The sequence below is a fragment of the Copadichromis virginalis genome, linkage group LG8 (assembly GCF_057382275.1).
Source record: "Copadichromis virginalis isolate Kocher_CV1m ecotype Utaka linkage group LG8, C_Virginalis_male_GT1.1, whole genome shotgun sequence".
In the NCBI taxonomy this organism is placed as follows: domain Eukaryota; kingdom Metazoa; phylum Chordata; class Actinopteri; order Cichliformes; family Cichlidae; genus Copadichromis; species Copadichromis virginalis.
In genome coordinates, this window is record NC_140625.1 from 25,440,915 (window position 1) to 25,454,113 (window position 13,199).

The 13,199-nt window shown below is 42.3% G+C and overlaps 1 protein-coding gene across 7 annotated transcripts in view; it reads right to left on the bottom strand.

Moving 5' to 3' along the window:
- tanc2b (tetratricopeptide repeat, ankyrin repeat and coiled-coil containing 2b) overlaps window positions 1–13,199 on the bottom strand; it is a 174,122-nt gene that overhangs the window by 10,043 nt on the left and 150,880 nt on the right. For all 7 annotated transcript variants that reach the window (XM_085466765.1, XM_085466764.1, XM_085466763.1 and 4 more), the window contains 14 exons: window positions 11,703–11,934; window positions 9,648–9,817; window positions 9,230–9,508; window positions 8,556–8,723; window positions 7,918–8,078; window positions 7,455–7,563; window positions 7,217–7,339; window positions 6,785–7,021; window positions 6,494–6,700; window positions 4,234–4,327; window positions 2,606–2,739; window positions 2,263–2,386; window positions 1,438–1,613; window positions 711–843 (listed from right to left, as the gene is read on the bottom strand). In XM_085466765.1, coding sequence (XP_085322891.1) covers window positions 711–843; window positions 1,438–1,613; window positions 2,263–2,386; window positions 2,606–2,739; window positions 4,234–4,327; window positions 6,494–6,700; window positions 6,785–7,021; window positions 7,217–7,339; window positions 7,455–7,563; window positions 7,918–8,078; window positions 8,556–8,723; window positions 9,230–9,508; window positions 9,648–9,817; window positions 11,703–11,934 — 2,347 coding nt within the window. The remainder of the gene's footprint in view (window positions 1–710; window positions 844–1,437; window positions 1,614–2,262; window positions 2,387–2,605; window positions 2,740–4,233; window positions 4,328–6,493; window positions 6,701–6,784; window positions 7,022–7,216; window positions 7,340–7,454; window positions 7,564–7,917; window positions 8,079–8,555; window positions 8,724–9,229; window positions 9,509–9,647; window positions 9,818–11,702; window positions 11,935–13,199) is intronic.

A 13,199-nucleotide genomic window follows, 5' to 3' on the forward strand; every position in this document is an offset into this window, starting at 1 on the left:
AGAAACAGCAGGAGGGTGAAAGAGAAGAGAGGTGATGATGGTGGAGGAGGAAGAGAAGTGAGAAAAGGAATACAAGCAGCAGTGAGAAGCGGAGATAAGTGCCTCAGCAAAAAGATACAAAAGAAAAAAACAAAAAGAAACCACCACAAGCGCTAATAACAACCTGTCTCTGAGCAACCGCAGAGGAATCGAGAGAGGGGACGTGATTGTGAGAGAAACAGGGAGATAGCGTGAGCGATAGAGACAAACAGAGGCGCTGAGAGAACATGACAGAGAGAGAGAAAGCAAAACAACACAACAGCAACAGTAGTACAATAAAAAGAAACACATCAGAGCCATAAATAGCTGTGGAGAAGCAGCACCAGGGGGGTGGGATGGCATACAGTAGCAGGAAGTTGTTTATGCTACATGGAGACACAAACCTGAATCCATGGCTTATTACACTGGAGTACTACAGTGCTCTATAATGACCAGCAGGAAGTGTGTACACAATCATCTTGTGAATTCTCCTTTTATAGTCTTTCATGCAGCTCATGCTTAAACGCCGATGCATGACCTTTTCAGCCAAAATACAATCTCCAATTGTATCTTATTTCACAGCAGGCAAATAATGCTGTTATGTGGTGCTACAGAACAAAGGTGCTGCACTTAAGAGTCCCTCGTCTGTTTGCTAAATAATAGGTTCTTTAATTCTGTCAACTTGCTCTTACCTATCTTGGCTCCTTTCTTTAGCAGGGCGACTACCACGGACGTGTTTCTGCAGCCCACTGCTCTGTCCAGAGGACGCATCCCGCTGTAGTCTACGTGCTCTATCATGGCCCCATGGTCCACCAAGAACTGGACCTGGAGAGACAAAGAAAATGGAGTGAATGAGCGAAAAAGAGAAGGACAGAGAGACATATCATCCAGGATTCCAAAGCCTCTCTTGTACATTACGCCAACAAAGGAACAGTGATGAACCAGCAACGGGGGCCATGGTTGGCCAAGGAGTCTCTGATGCACGTGAGAAGTGAAGGCTGGTGTGGTCTGATCCAGCAAGACGAGTTACTGTAGGTCAAATTGCTGATAGTTATTATTATTATTATTATTATTATGTATGACCATTTGGGAGGTCTTTATCAGTAAAGGTAATGTTGTAGAACTTGTGAAAATATACTTAAAAGTCAAAATTTGGTGCTTTCCTTAAAATGTTTGAAATATGCCCAGTGAGGCCGGATTAGGGTCTTTGCCAGGCCCATTCTGGCCCCTTGGCCTTATGTTTGACACCTCTGTCTATAAAAAAGAAATCATACTACTCTATAGCTTACCATAGAAATAGCTAAGCTAGTTACAAATTTGCTAAATCAATGTCAGCAATATAAAAACCTGCTCAGACACATACGAGCTACGTATGGGTGTCGTATATGCATTCCTTTGGTTTCAACATTAGCTACATACCACTTCAGAGTCGCCGTAGAAGGCAGCCAGGTCGAGGGGCGTGCGTCCGTTCTTGTCCGCGTGGTCAGTGGCGGCTCCGCTCTCCACCAGGCAGCGGACAACAGGTAAATGGCCTTTCAGACACGCCCAGCTCAGAGCAGTTAGACCCTCCTTATCCATCAATGACAGGGAGGCTCCTGGGACGGGAAACAATACAAGGAACAGTGAGACGCAGCCAAGCGTATTTTTGTACTCCATCTCAGAGTAATCTCCATCTGTGGTTGGCTGGTTTGTATTTGTGCGTCTCTGTTTTTTTAATAACTAACTGCTGTATTACTTTTGATTGATTTTGTAAATTTGCCAATGATTTCATTTGGATCCAATTACAGTAAACATAATTTGAAAACCGTAATTAGGTTCAGTTTTATTAGTGCAGTCAGTATTCTTGTGTTGTAATCTCAAATCAATTTGAGGCAAATATATTTGCTTTAAATCTTTTCCATTTTAAGGGGATTTTCTTTTATCCTTCGCTGGCTCCTGTGACCTGTCAAATCTGATTCTCCTGCCATCCATCATGTCTGACTTTGATATACAACTTTGTGTTTGCACCCAGTCCAAATACAGAAACACTTAGCAGTGCTAGCATGACCATCAGGCAAATACCGACACATATTTCTTCCCTTCACTATTTGAGTTCAGAAGATCTGTTGAGAGATGTGCACAAACACTCCCCAACAACAATTACAATGTTGTATCGGTTTCCTGCTGTGACAGAAGTATTTTTTTAGCTAAATACATTGACCTGACTGAGTTTCAATTTGCTTTCAAGTTCTTTTCTTTATTCACCTTGAGCTAGTAAAAACTCAACAGTTCCCAGGTGTCCTTCTGAGGCGGCCATCATCAGAGGCGTACGACCCTGCTTGTCAGCCAGGTTCACATCTGCTCCATGTGTAAGTAAAAGGTCCACAATCTGCAACACCCAATGCAACATCAAAGAGATAAGTTAACATGAAAACTGCAGCTAGAAATTCATTTTTAAAACTATTACTCTGACAGTTAGATTAGGCAACAGCAGGGAAAATTAAGCTTTTCCCAAAGCCTAATGAGATGCATCCAAATTTTTCATTTTTTTGCAAGTTTTCAAAGCAAAATATATTCATTTAGCAAATAGGATCAGGTGGCCACTGACCTGCCAGTGTCCCTGCCGGACGGCGCTGAACAGTGGGACGATGCCTCGCCTGTTGGGCTGAGCCACAGCTGCACCCTGCTCCAGTAACAGACGGCAAACCTCCAGCTTCCCACGACCAGAGGCTGCAGTTAGAGCTGAATGCACAGATACACAACCGTGTGATGTTATGGCTAGTTAGGAGCACAAAATTAGCATATTATCATCTGCTCATTTCCAACTCCATACTTTTTTGCATAATTGCATATCTTCGTTTTTTAGTAAGTCAAAAGAATCCTTATTAAATGGTAAATGGCCTGTATTTGTATAGCGCTTTACTAGTCCCTAAGGACCCCAAAGCGCTTTACATATCCAGTCATCCACCCATTCACACACACATTCACACACTGGTGATGGCAAGCTACATTGTAGCCACAGCCGCCCTGGGGCGCACTGACAGAGGCGAGGCTGCCGGACACTGGCGCCACCGGGCCCTCTGACCACCACCAGTAGGCAACGGGTGAAGTGTCTTGCCCAAGGACACAACGACCGAGACTGTCCGAGCCGGGGCTCGAACCGGCAACCTTCCGATTACAAGGCGAACTCCCAACTCTTGAGCCACGATCGCCCCCTATTAATCTCATGCTGGGACTTGAGCCCCTAATTCATCCTCTGTCTGAAGTAAGCCATTTGAACGCCTTTCCCTTTCACTTTATTCTAATTTGAATAACAGACTTGAGAGACTGCTGAGCCCGATGACCATATTAAGGATATCCTCTCTCTGTGAGAAAGAGAGTTTAGACCAGTATGAAGCTCGAGCTTTAGGTTCATAGAGATTACACTTACACATACTGACTTGATTATTGCTTTAATGTACATAAGACGCAGGTACTTTAAGTGACGAGGAGAGGAGAGATGTAATTGAAATCATTTCAGCAGACTGAATCAGAGCGGCAGCAGACCTGGTAGTGTGAGCCCAGCTTCAACCTACTTGTTCTTTGCTGGAGAAACATTTAGGTATATCATAAACTCTAAGTGTCAATATGCATAGTCTCCCTCAGGCTGTTAACATACTTCCACTTGACCTATCTAGTAACACTGGGATTGGAAATCATGTGCCAGAACAGCTGTTACCCTTTTGAACCCTTATAAACAATGAAAGCAGAGCTGAATGACTCCCCCTCTTCAACAGTGAGAAGACAGTCGTTCCAAAACTGTAGCAGGGGCACTAAAGATTGCAATGAGGTTTTATAGCTCTAGGTTATAATGATACATTACATTTCTCAACATCCTGCAATCAGACTAGTCATTTCTAAGCACCCTAGAGCTCAGTCAAAGCCCCCCTCCTCTCCCCTGTGTGGGCCCAGCCCTGTCTATGCTCCAATGACACCACTGCACTGTCATCAGCGTCTGACGCAGCAGCAGCCAGCAGCAGACACACAAGAAACATCTCCCACATCCGCACTGCAGCGCTCTGCCTCGCAGTGAAAAACCCTCTCACAGAAACTCCATCAGTCTGAACTTTATGGGGAAAAAACGATGATACATCTTTGCATTTGCACAGGGGATTTAACATGAGCATTCACAGTCATCTGTTATTCTGAACTGGTGGTTTTAGATGCATAATGCTCAGTTACAGTATGGATTCCCACCTGTCTCTCCCCACAGAGTGTCAAAGTTATTGATCTGAGCCCGCTCCACCTCCTCTTCATCTTTCTCTGGCAGGTCCAGCAGGTAAGACACGATCTGATGGGGAATAAGATTCAAGATGGCACTGATTAATGTCCAAGTTTCCTCTTACAGAGCGAAATCTACTACCCTTTAAATCTGTTGTAATCTGATCTGAGAGACCGGATTGTACACAAGTCATCAGCAACAGTGCTGACAACCAGATCTCTGCCAGTCAACTGCAGAATATATTTATATTACAGTGAGCTGACATTAGGAATCGCATTACATTTACCATCCAGCTTAACTTCATATAATTCATATATTTAAAAATGTCCAAAGTGCTTTTTCTCCAAACCCTACAGCAGGTACGTGTGATTAACAGCTGGTAGTTACACACAAACATACCAGATAGGCCAATTATCAGCAATCATCACGCCCATGTTTCAGTGACACATTGTGTAACCTATTGTATGTTTATCCAATTATCCAGTTTTAAATATGAAAACTGTTCTGCTGATTAAATAGGCACATTTGGACAGTTGAGTATTCGGAGCATCATTTTCTTGTCCCTCTTAAAAAGACCAAAAGCCTCTTTATTCTGAATCTAATTAAGTTCTCAGAAATGAACCGCATTTCAGTTCTCATACAGCGGTCTGTACTACTCCCCTCCCAAAACAGAAAGAAGTGGAAGACATCGCTGCATAACTGAGCGAGAGGATAGGAACATCACAATCTGAGAAATAAACTCCTAACAGGCCTCAGCTGGCAGCTTGATTAACTTTGTGGTGGTTTGGGAAGGGAGTAGCACATCCTATTGTGTGAAAACAAAGTCCCAGAAGAAAATTATTCCTAAGGGGACAGCAAACCTATAAAAACTGAACTTGTACTCTGAAATCTGAATTTTGAGCTGAGCTAACATGATCAGCTGGAATTTTAACACCATAAAACTGTCAATGGGGTTGAAAAACAAACAAAAAACAGGAGTGATGTTTGAAAAAGTATATCTGTGGCTAGTGTATCAAAAAGCAAATGAATGAATGAATGAATGAATGAATGAATAGCAATGAGTGACTGCATTGTTCACCATTTACAACATTTCTGATTAATATAATGCTAATAGCCTTACTTTAAAAAATAGTGGCATTTCTAAGTGACTTCAAATGTGTAAAAGTTAATGTAACCTTCCTTTTCTTCCCCCAACAAGTGATGACTACAGAGAGCATCTTTAACAGATGGCTTACACAGCAGAACAAGCCTCAATGAGAAATTCTATAGTTATTGCTTCTTTTACAGGGTTACTAAATCTGATTTACCACCACCATTGGTGTGAATGCTGTACATGAAGCCACAAAAATGGTGCAATAACAAGTACTTCTAGCATTTTATGTCACTTTTTTTTTATTACAACTTAATACAGAGACTCAACAAAATGAAAATAGTCAATAATAGAAATAAGCTCAAAGGAACTGAACAGCAGTGGTATTCAATTAAAATTTAAGGCGGTCCAGTTAGGCTCCAGAACATCAAAGTTCCATATGCATTATAATTTAATGCAGCAGGCTAAAAGTTTGATCAGTGTCTGTATATAGTCAACAACTGACTGTCAACTTTAACTTATTAAAAGTGTTTCAAAGATATTTATTATTACATTTCACAATGTCCTGGAGGACACTCTGATAATAAAATAATAAAAATGTGTTAACGCTTGTTTTCAAAAATGAAAAAAAAAAAAAATACAAATAAAGTACTTAATTAAAGAAGTTAAATAACAAAAACATGTAGTTTGAGATTCCTGTTTTCCTTAAGTACGATTCTCATGTAAACCATCTCAGCTTTAAGCCTTTCCCTCTGTTTGTTTCCCTGATTTATGCATGGTTTAGACTTATGCAGGAAACCTACACTGTAACTTCCAACATAACGAAACCTTTTAACCGCAACTTTCCACGTAACCTGGCGTACACATACCGAGACATGTAACCACATGTCGGGTCAATGCAGTCCGCAACAACTTGAATAGCATGGAAGGTTGCAGCATTGGGTTCAGAAGGGTTACATTCAGTTACATCATGAGTTAGGACGTAGATTTCCTGCAGAAATCTAAATCATGCATTGATTGCAAGTCTAAATCTGTCTGTAGGTGTAGGTGAGTACCCAGGTTTTAATCATCACGTTAAGATTTGAAGAACCATTTATGTGGCATAATAACCCAAATTCGTCCCCATTCATGTGTCCCTGCTGTACCTCTGTGTATCCCATACTGGCTGCAGCGATAAGAGCCTGCTGGACTGCGTGACTCTTGGTGAAGGTCGACTGTTGTTGAGTCTGCGGTGACTGCTGTTGCGACCCCATACTCCAGTCACACTGGATAAGATATTTCACAACCTCCATGTGGCCCCTGAGGGCTGCGTGAACCAGCGCGCACTGACCATTCTTATCCAAGTGGTCCACCTGGTAGCAGGATATAGATTTGATCAAAAACATGTTACATGGAAATCAGGCCAGTTTTTCCCCTTGCCATTTCCGTTCACAAACCTTCGCTCTCCTGCGGCAGAGTGCAGTCACAATTGTCATATGCCCGCCAGCAGCAGCGTAGCCCAGCGGCGTGAGGCCGCTTTCAGACTGTGCGTCAACAGAAGCGCCAAACTCAAGCAGCAAAGCCACCATGTCCATGTAGCCCAAATGGGAGTGGACACAGAGGATGGGGGCGTTGTTCAGCACCTCTGTACGGTAGTTCACATTGGCGCCGCCCAACATCAGCAGCCGGCTCACCTAAACAAATGGATTAAAGACAAAAATAAAGAAATATGAGGAAAAGCTACCACTGCAAACTATGACTTTGGGTATTCAAACCATCTCAGTCCAGAGAGAGGCAGATCTCTTTGAAGCATAGTCAGAGAAGTTTTCATTTTTTAGTATCCAGAGTGTTTTTGAATATCCTCCTCTCAGCCGTGCTAGCACCTGTACCTTGATGTTTGGAGTGTAGAGGTTTCGGAGTGAAGAAAGAGCAGCTGAGAGACCCTCTGTGCTGTAGGATACCCACAGGCCTTGCAAGATGGATGAGGAAACTCCGACTTTCTTGCTGAGACCCTTGAAAAGAGAGAGACAGTGTGTAAATATTCATTACTGCAGAGCTAGACCACAGCTGCGTGGGGGCATGTATGTGTGTATCTATAGACGAGTGTGAGGACAAACAACAGTATACCTTGAAGATATGTGCTTTGAGGATGTGATGGCCCAGCTCAATCGTCTGCTGCCTGTTCAGCTTGTTCTCCAGCCGAGAGAACCAGAAGGCCAGAAGGGTGTGCCCACTCCTGTGGAGACAGAAAAACACTTTCAATACTTGAGACTGAGTCATCAGGTCATAACATTTTGTTATCTGTGGAGTTTTAATTATAATGCAGGAAAATAAAGTGTAAACAGAGACGTTTGCATTTAAAGATTCTGATTATGTGACACTATAGATGCAATTTTAAATATAATGAGAATACTGCCTGTGAATTCTTCACAGCTTTCTCCCCAAAAATCCAATAAGCTGTTCACATGTTCCCCAAAATCCGGTTAATAAACCTCTGTTTTATTATGATTTTATTAAACCTTCTTACGATCATCTTCAGCAATCATGATGGGGAGAGTCTCTTTTCTCATGTCTGCCTGCCCCTTCTCACCTAGGGTCGCACAGGAATTTTGTTTTTTCCCCTTCTTCTCTCCAGATCAGCCACTCTCTGAAGGAGGGGTGAACAAACATCCTGGTGCCATCCCTCCTCTTCACAAGGAAGACCGACAAGTTATCTACACGCTGCTGGAAATCCTCCCAGTCCAGGGTGCCCTGTCACCACAAACATGGTCTCAATGTTAAAGATCGGAGATCAAAAGCATGCGTTTATCAACAGTTATGTCCTGAAGGATTTGCTGCCTAGATGACGTCGATATCAGTCAGGGAAGCAAACAATACTGCACAAATACCACCACAAATATGAGTAATAAGAGGATGATGTTTTAATGTTTAAAGACATGAAAATCTTCCTTCTATAATAGTATTTCAGCAATTTTGAAGTTTTTCAATATATTTGTATATTGAAACCCATTAAAGAAAACTGGTTATTTTCTGTCTACCCCTACTCAGAAGCCAGCAGTGTTTAATTAATCATCAACAATAAAAAGCATCAAAGCTGAATTTTATTTCCTCCTTGCCCCTTAACAGGATGTCTAGTTTTAATATCAACAAGAACACCGTTTTCTTCCACTGACGGCCTCACTAGAAGGTCCAAAGGTCTGAGGTGTTGTGTGTTTTGGAATAGCTTACCTGCAGCGAACCAGCGTTAATGGCCTGATATATCTGCTCATCATTCAGCGGGTGGAGCGAGGCCACAGCCACGTTGAGCAGGGGAAGCGCCCGTTCAAACGATGACTGTGTGGGGAAGCGCATGTTGCACTGCAGCAGGTATACCTCAGCCAGGTTGACTGGAACCACCTGAGGAAGGAAGGATGGAAGGAGGGACTCTGATTTGTAATGCTGATTTCCTCTGGATATAACCCTACACCACATGAATAATGGATCATGTTTGTACAGCCCATCTTCAACTATTCCACTTTCTCTTCCTTAGAGAGAAGAATGTGGATTTATCAGATGTCATTTTTTAATGTTTTTTTTAAGAAATAAAGTTTGGAAGCCTGTCTGAATACATGAAATTAAATGAATCTGGGGCCGTGAGATAAAATATTTCATAATGAAATACTACAACAAAACATTTCAAATGCATAATTTATGAAAGATGTGTTGTATTCAGACTGTCAAAAACAGAGTTATTTGAAAGTACTTCTACACAATGCATGTCAGAGTGCAGGTAAACAAAAACAGCTCTCCAGCAGTGCATCTGCAAATAATAAGTGACGTGCATGCACAGACTTCATTAATTCTGAGGTCAGTGTCGGGTTAGGTATATTAGCATAAGTGTCAAAGCCATAACAAATTTATACCTTATAGCTGGAGCTTTTGAGGACAAGGTAGCCCTTCTCAATGAGGTCAAAGGTGAGTTTGAGGTACAGGTAGGATCCCTGGCTCAGGGCCTTGAGGTGGGTGCTGAGCTTGCCGAAGGTGGTGTTGTCCATCTTGCCATTGAGCGAGATGTTGTTCTGGATCTCCGGGCTGCTGTGGATGCGGTGCAGGATGTAGCCCTGCAGGTCCTGGTCTATGGCATCATTCTCCTCCAGGCTGTCCAGAGAGATTCGGTGAAAAGGCAGCGCGTTGGTGATCTCCTGGAGAGTCAGAATGATTTCAGTTAGGAAGTCATTTTTCATGACGTTGGTAGAACGATACTGTTAAACTGTAGATACTCACAAGTACAGGAACTCATATAGAGGTCAAAAATAAATAATAAGATGGTATGACTTCTACCTGTAGCGTGGTCCTGACTGTGACCACCAGTTTGAGCCAGGGAGGGAACTTATTGATGGTTTTGGTGAGGAAGGAGACAATGGTGTCTCCATAGTCTGGTTTGTGGAACTCAGCCTCGTTGAGGCCGTCAATGAGGATAATGAGATCCTCCTCAGAGTTAATCTTCCTCTCTGAAAAACACGGGGTGAAGGTTAGAGGAAGTTCAGGCAGGCCATGAAGTCAAGCTCAGCCCCAATTGCTGCAATCGAGTCCACATCACCTTATGGCGCAGCTAAAAAGCATGCTGCTTTAACCTGCCTACAGCTGCTGCTCCCTGTGCAAGCCACTTTGCAAACCTCCTCCACCCCAGTTTCTCCTTTCATCTGTGTCTTGCTGCTGTTCTCCTCAGCCCTGGCTTTCCATGTATGTATGAGGAAGTTTAACAGAGGTCCCAGAACAGAACCATTCTGCCAAAATATTCATTACTAAAGAAGGAAATGTAATTTTTTCTAGACTACAGTTGTCCTGACTGAAATATCTTCCCGAGCCCACAACACAACTGAAGATCAAGCACTGAGAAAGAAATTTGATATGGTAATAATTATACTGTGAGTACTTTGAGTATAAGGAAATTAATATTGAACCAATGTGTCAAGTCAGGGAATAAATTAGACTGTGAAAGGGCACAAAGTTTGAATTGTGAGAAAAATACTTTTAACTTGTTAAAAATTACAGCTCAATATGTAAATTATCAACACATTTAGACCTACAGAGAAAATTAAGTGAAAACATGTAATAAAAAGATGAACCTTTTTATGTATTATAAACAGCTCAGGACTTCAAACAGCTGAAGTGAAACTACTAATGTCTGAAAGGGAAAGATGGAGCTTACAGACATCTCAAATGTAGCTGCTCTAAACCTTAACAATATAATGTTGTCAAACACATAGAGCAGATCAAGTGCAATATGCATGTTTTCTCTGAATTGTAATGGTTACTATTTTAAACCACCTATCCCAGCCTTTCTTTAATCTGTCCTACCTTAAAGGCCCTGTCAAACCTGCCAGTTGTACTCCACTTGCCCAGTTTCCTAAAAAAAATTGTTCATAGCATGCCAAGATAAGACATTTTTTTCCTGTTAATAGGTCTTTATGAATCACCTTGGTGGTGCAAAAATACTATTTCATGCCTGTCAAACTGTTTGTGGCGTGGGTGTGGTCCTTGGCCAGCTGCAGAGGAGGCGTGACGCAGTGAGCTCCCGGGGCGGCGCAGGGGCGGGGTGAACAGGTGTGCTGGGATCTGACAGTGATTGTGTCTCTTTATGTGTTGGCAGTGACAGACGGAGACGGGGGTGACAGCAGAGAAAGAGAGCGCGGAGTATATGTGTCCACGTACAACCCCGAGCTTAATAAAAAGTTCTGCACTGTCAAAGTCGCTCCGGCTGGTATTTCTTGGGTCCACCGTTACACTGTTATATTTGGCATTTTTCATAGATTCAACTAAAAAAACAGAGGAAAATCAGGTTTTTTGTGACAGGCAACAAAGTGCCTAAAGATACAATTTAAAAAATTTTCTTTGCTAAGCTGTCTGTTTACTGCCTATTTCCTTTGAGTTTGGTGCCCTTTTAATGCTTGATTTATAGGTCAGGGTTAAGTGGCTTAAAAATAAACATTGATCTGAAAATGATTCATGTACAAGGACTGGACTGAAAATGAATAAAAGCAGCCAATGTCCAAAGAACATTTTTGAAATACCATCAAAAAACCTGGAGAACTATTGCTCAAGATCATTTTTAAAATTAACTGGCTAACTGGAAGTAAAATATAAAGAAAGACATACTCAATTTCAACCACCTGTCCACTACTTTTACTTAATACTACACTTAAAGCTATTTATTACGTTTAGTGACAATTTTTTGCAATTTCAAACTGGTAGCTATAGTTTAAGTTAATAATCTTCCAGTGTTTTCCTTTTTTTTTTCAGAATTATATTTTTCCCTCTTCTCCCTAGGTTAGTTGAGCTAATCTGTCCACATATGCAGAAATACTTGAGAAATACAAACTCTAAATGCTTCACCTTTGTAAAGTGCATCCAAAGGCTCTAGGACCCCTCTCCTAAAGGAGGCCAGGGGGTCCTGGACGCAGGACCGCAGACTCAAGATGCTCTGCAGGTGTGGCTCCCTCAGCAGCTGCTCCCTATAGGCGACTAGGTGCGGTGAGCGGCACAGGAGAGCCGCAACATTGTGCACAAATTCTGGCACCAGGCAGGTGTAGGCGTTATCTGCCTGGCAGTAGTGGTACGCCACCACCTGGGGGCGACAGAGAGTTGGGAGAAGATTGCAAGCCAGGTCATTTGGAGAATTGTAAAGGTGAACACTCCCCATTTCCCTCTGGTACTCCCAACCTTGAGCAACCTTTGGATATTGCAAACTCAAGATCGGTGTCAAGGAGCACTTGGGGACACATGACACACTTTTAGAAATAACACTTTTTTCAGGGCTCCGTCAGTGCAAAGCCAGCTTTCCCGGTGTACAACAGCTACAACTCATTTGGGATTGAGTCAACTTCATGGTGGATGATTGCAGCATAATGAAACATAATACTGCTCGTTTCGCTGTATGGTTTTAGCTATTAATAATTCATCGCTTCTGGCTGCCAAAAGAGACTGACTCTGAGTTAGTTCATGCATGCTCATGTGTGAGAAGACTGTTGTACGAAGGAGTCAAGTGTTAAACTGTCATAATTCACAGCTACGTACTTGAAACATGTTCAGATTAACTGATTAAGCAAATATAAGAATGAGTTTTAAAAGAAGAAAGTTATTTTTGCACAGGCACATGGTGAGATGGAAAATAGCAGAGGGCAGGTGAATTTTCTGAGAGGTTAGCCGGCTAAACAATAGCAGCAGGTGTGACCGAGCACTCCAGGGGACTAAGAGATCACAAAGAGCTTGAACTTTCAGAAGCGGTGGCAACGATCAGAGGGCAGTGAGAAAAAAGGAAGGGGGTAAAAAAAAGAAGACTAATCAAAATGGAATGCTAATTTTTGGTCACAGTGGAATAAAGGGCTTTAAAACAAAAGGGGTGAAAAAGGGAGTGAGCTCAATTATTAATTCACAGAGTTAACACGATCTAATAGCCTGGCTGGGAAATGGCTTTCTGCAGGTATAAATATTTCATAAGGCTCCCTGGCAAAGTTGTTTTTTCTTTTTTAAACACATCTGCATAATGCATCAGGCTGGGACTGGGGATGCAGATGGCTACGCAGCAGGGGAAGGAGGGGGTACTGAGGTGCAACAGCAGACAGGAAGAAGAGCAGGAAAGAGAGCCGGCTTCACACATCACAAAGGGTTTACATCGCGGGCAGGTTAGAGGAAGTTAATGCTCAACATTTAAAAGCATTTACCACAACAAAGAGCCACACACGTAATTTGGAACATTTCAAAAGGGCAAAGGCAAAGTCGCAGCTTATCTCCAGCACCTGTTTTTGAATTCTACCACCTCAGGACTAAGCCCCTTGTGAGTGCCTGCTGGTAGCAAGAAACTTTCTTTCAAAAGCTTGAAACTGCATAATT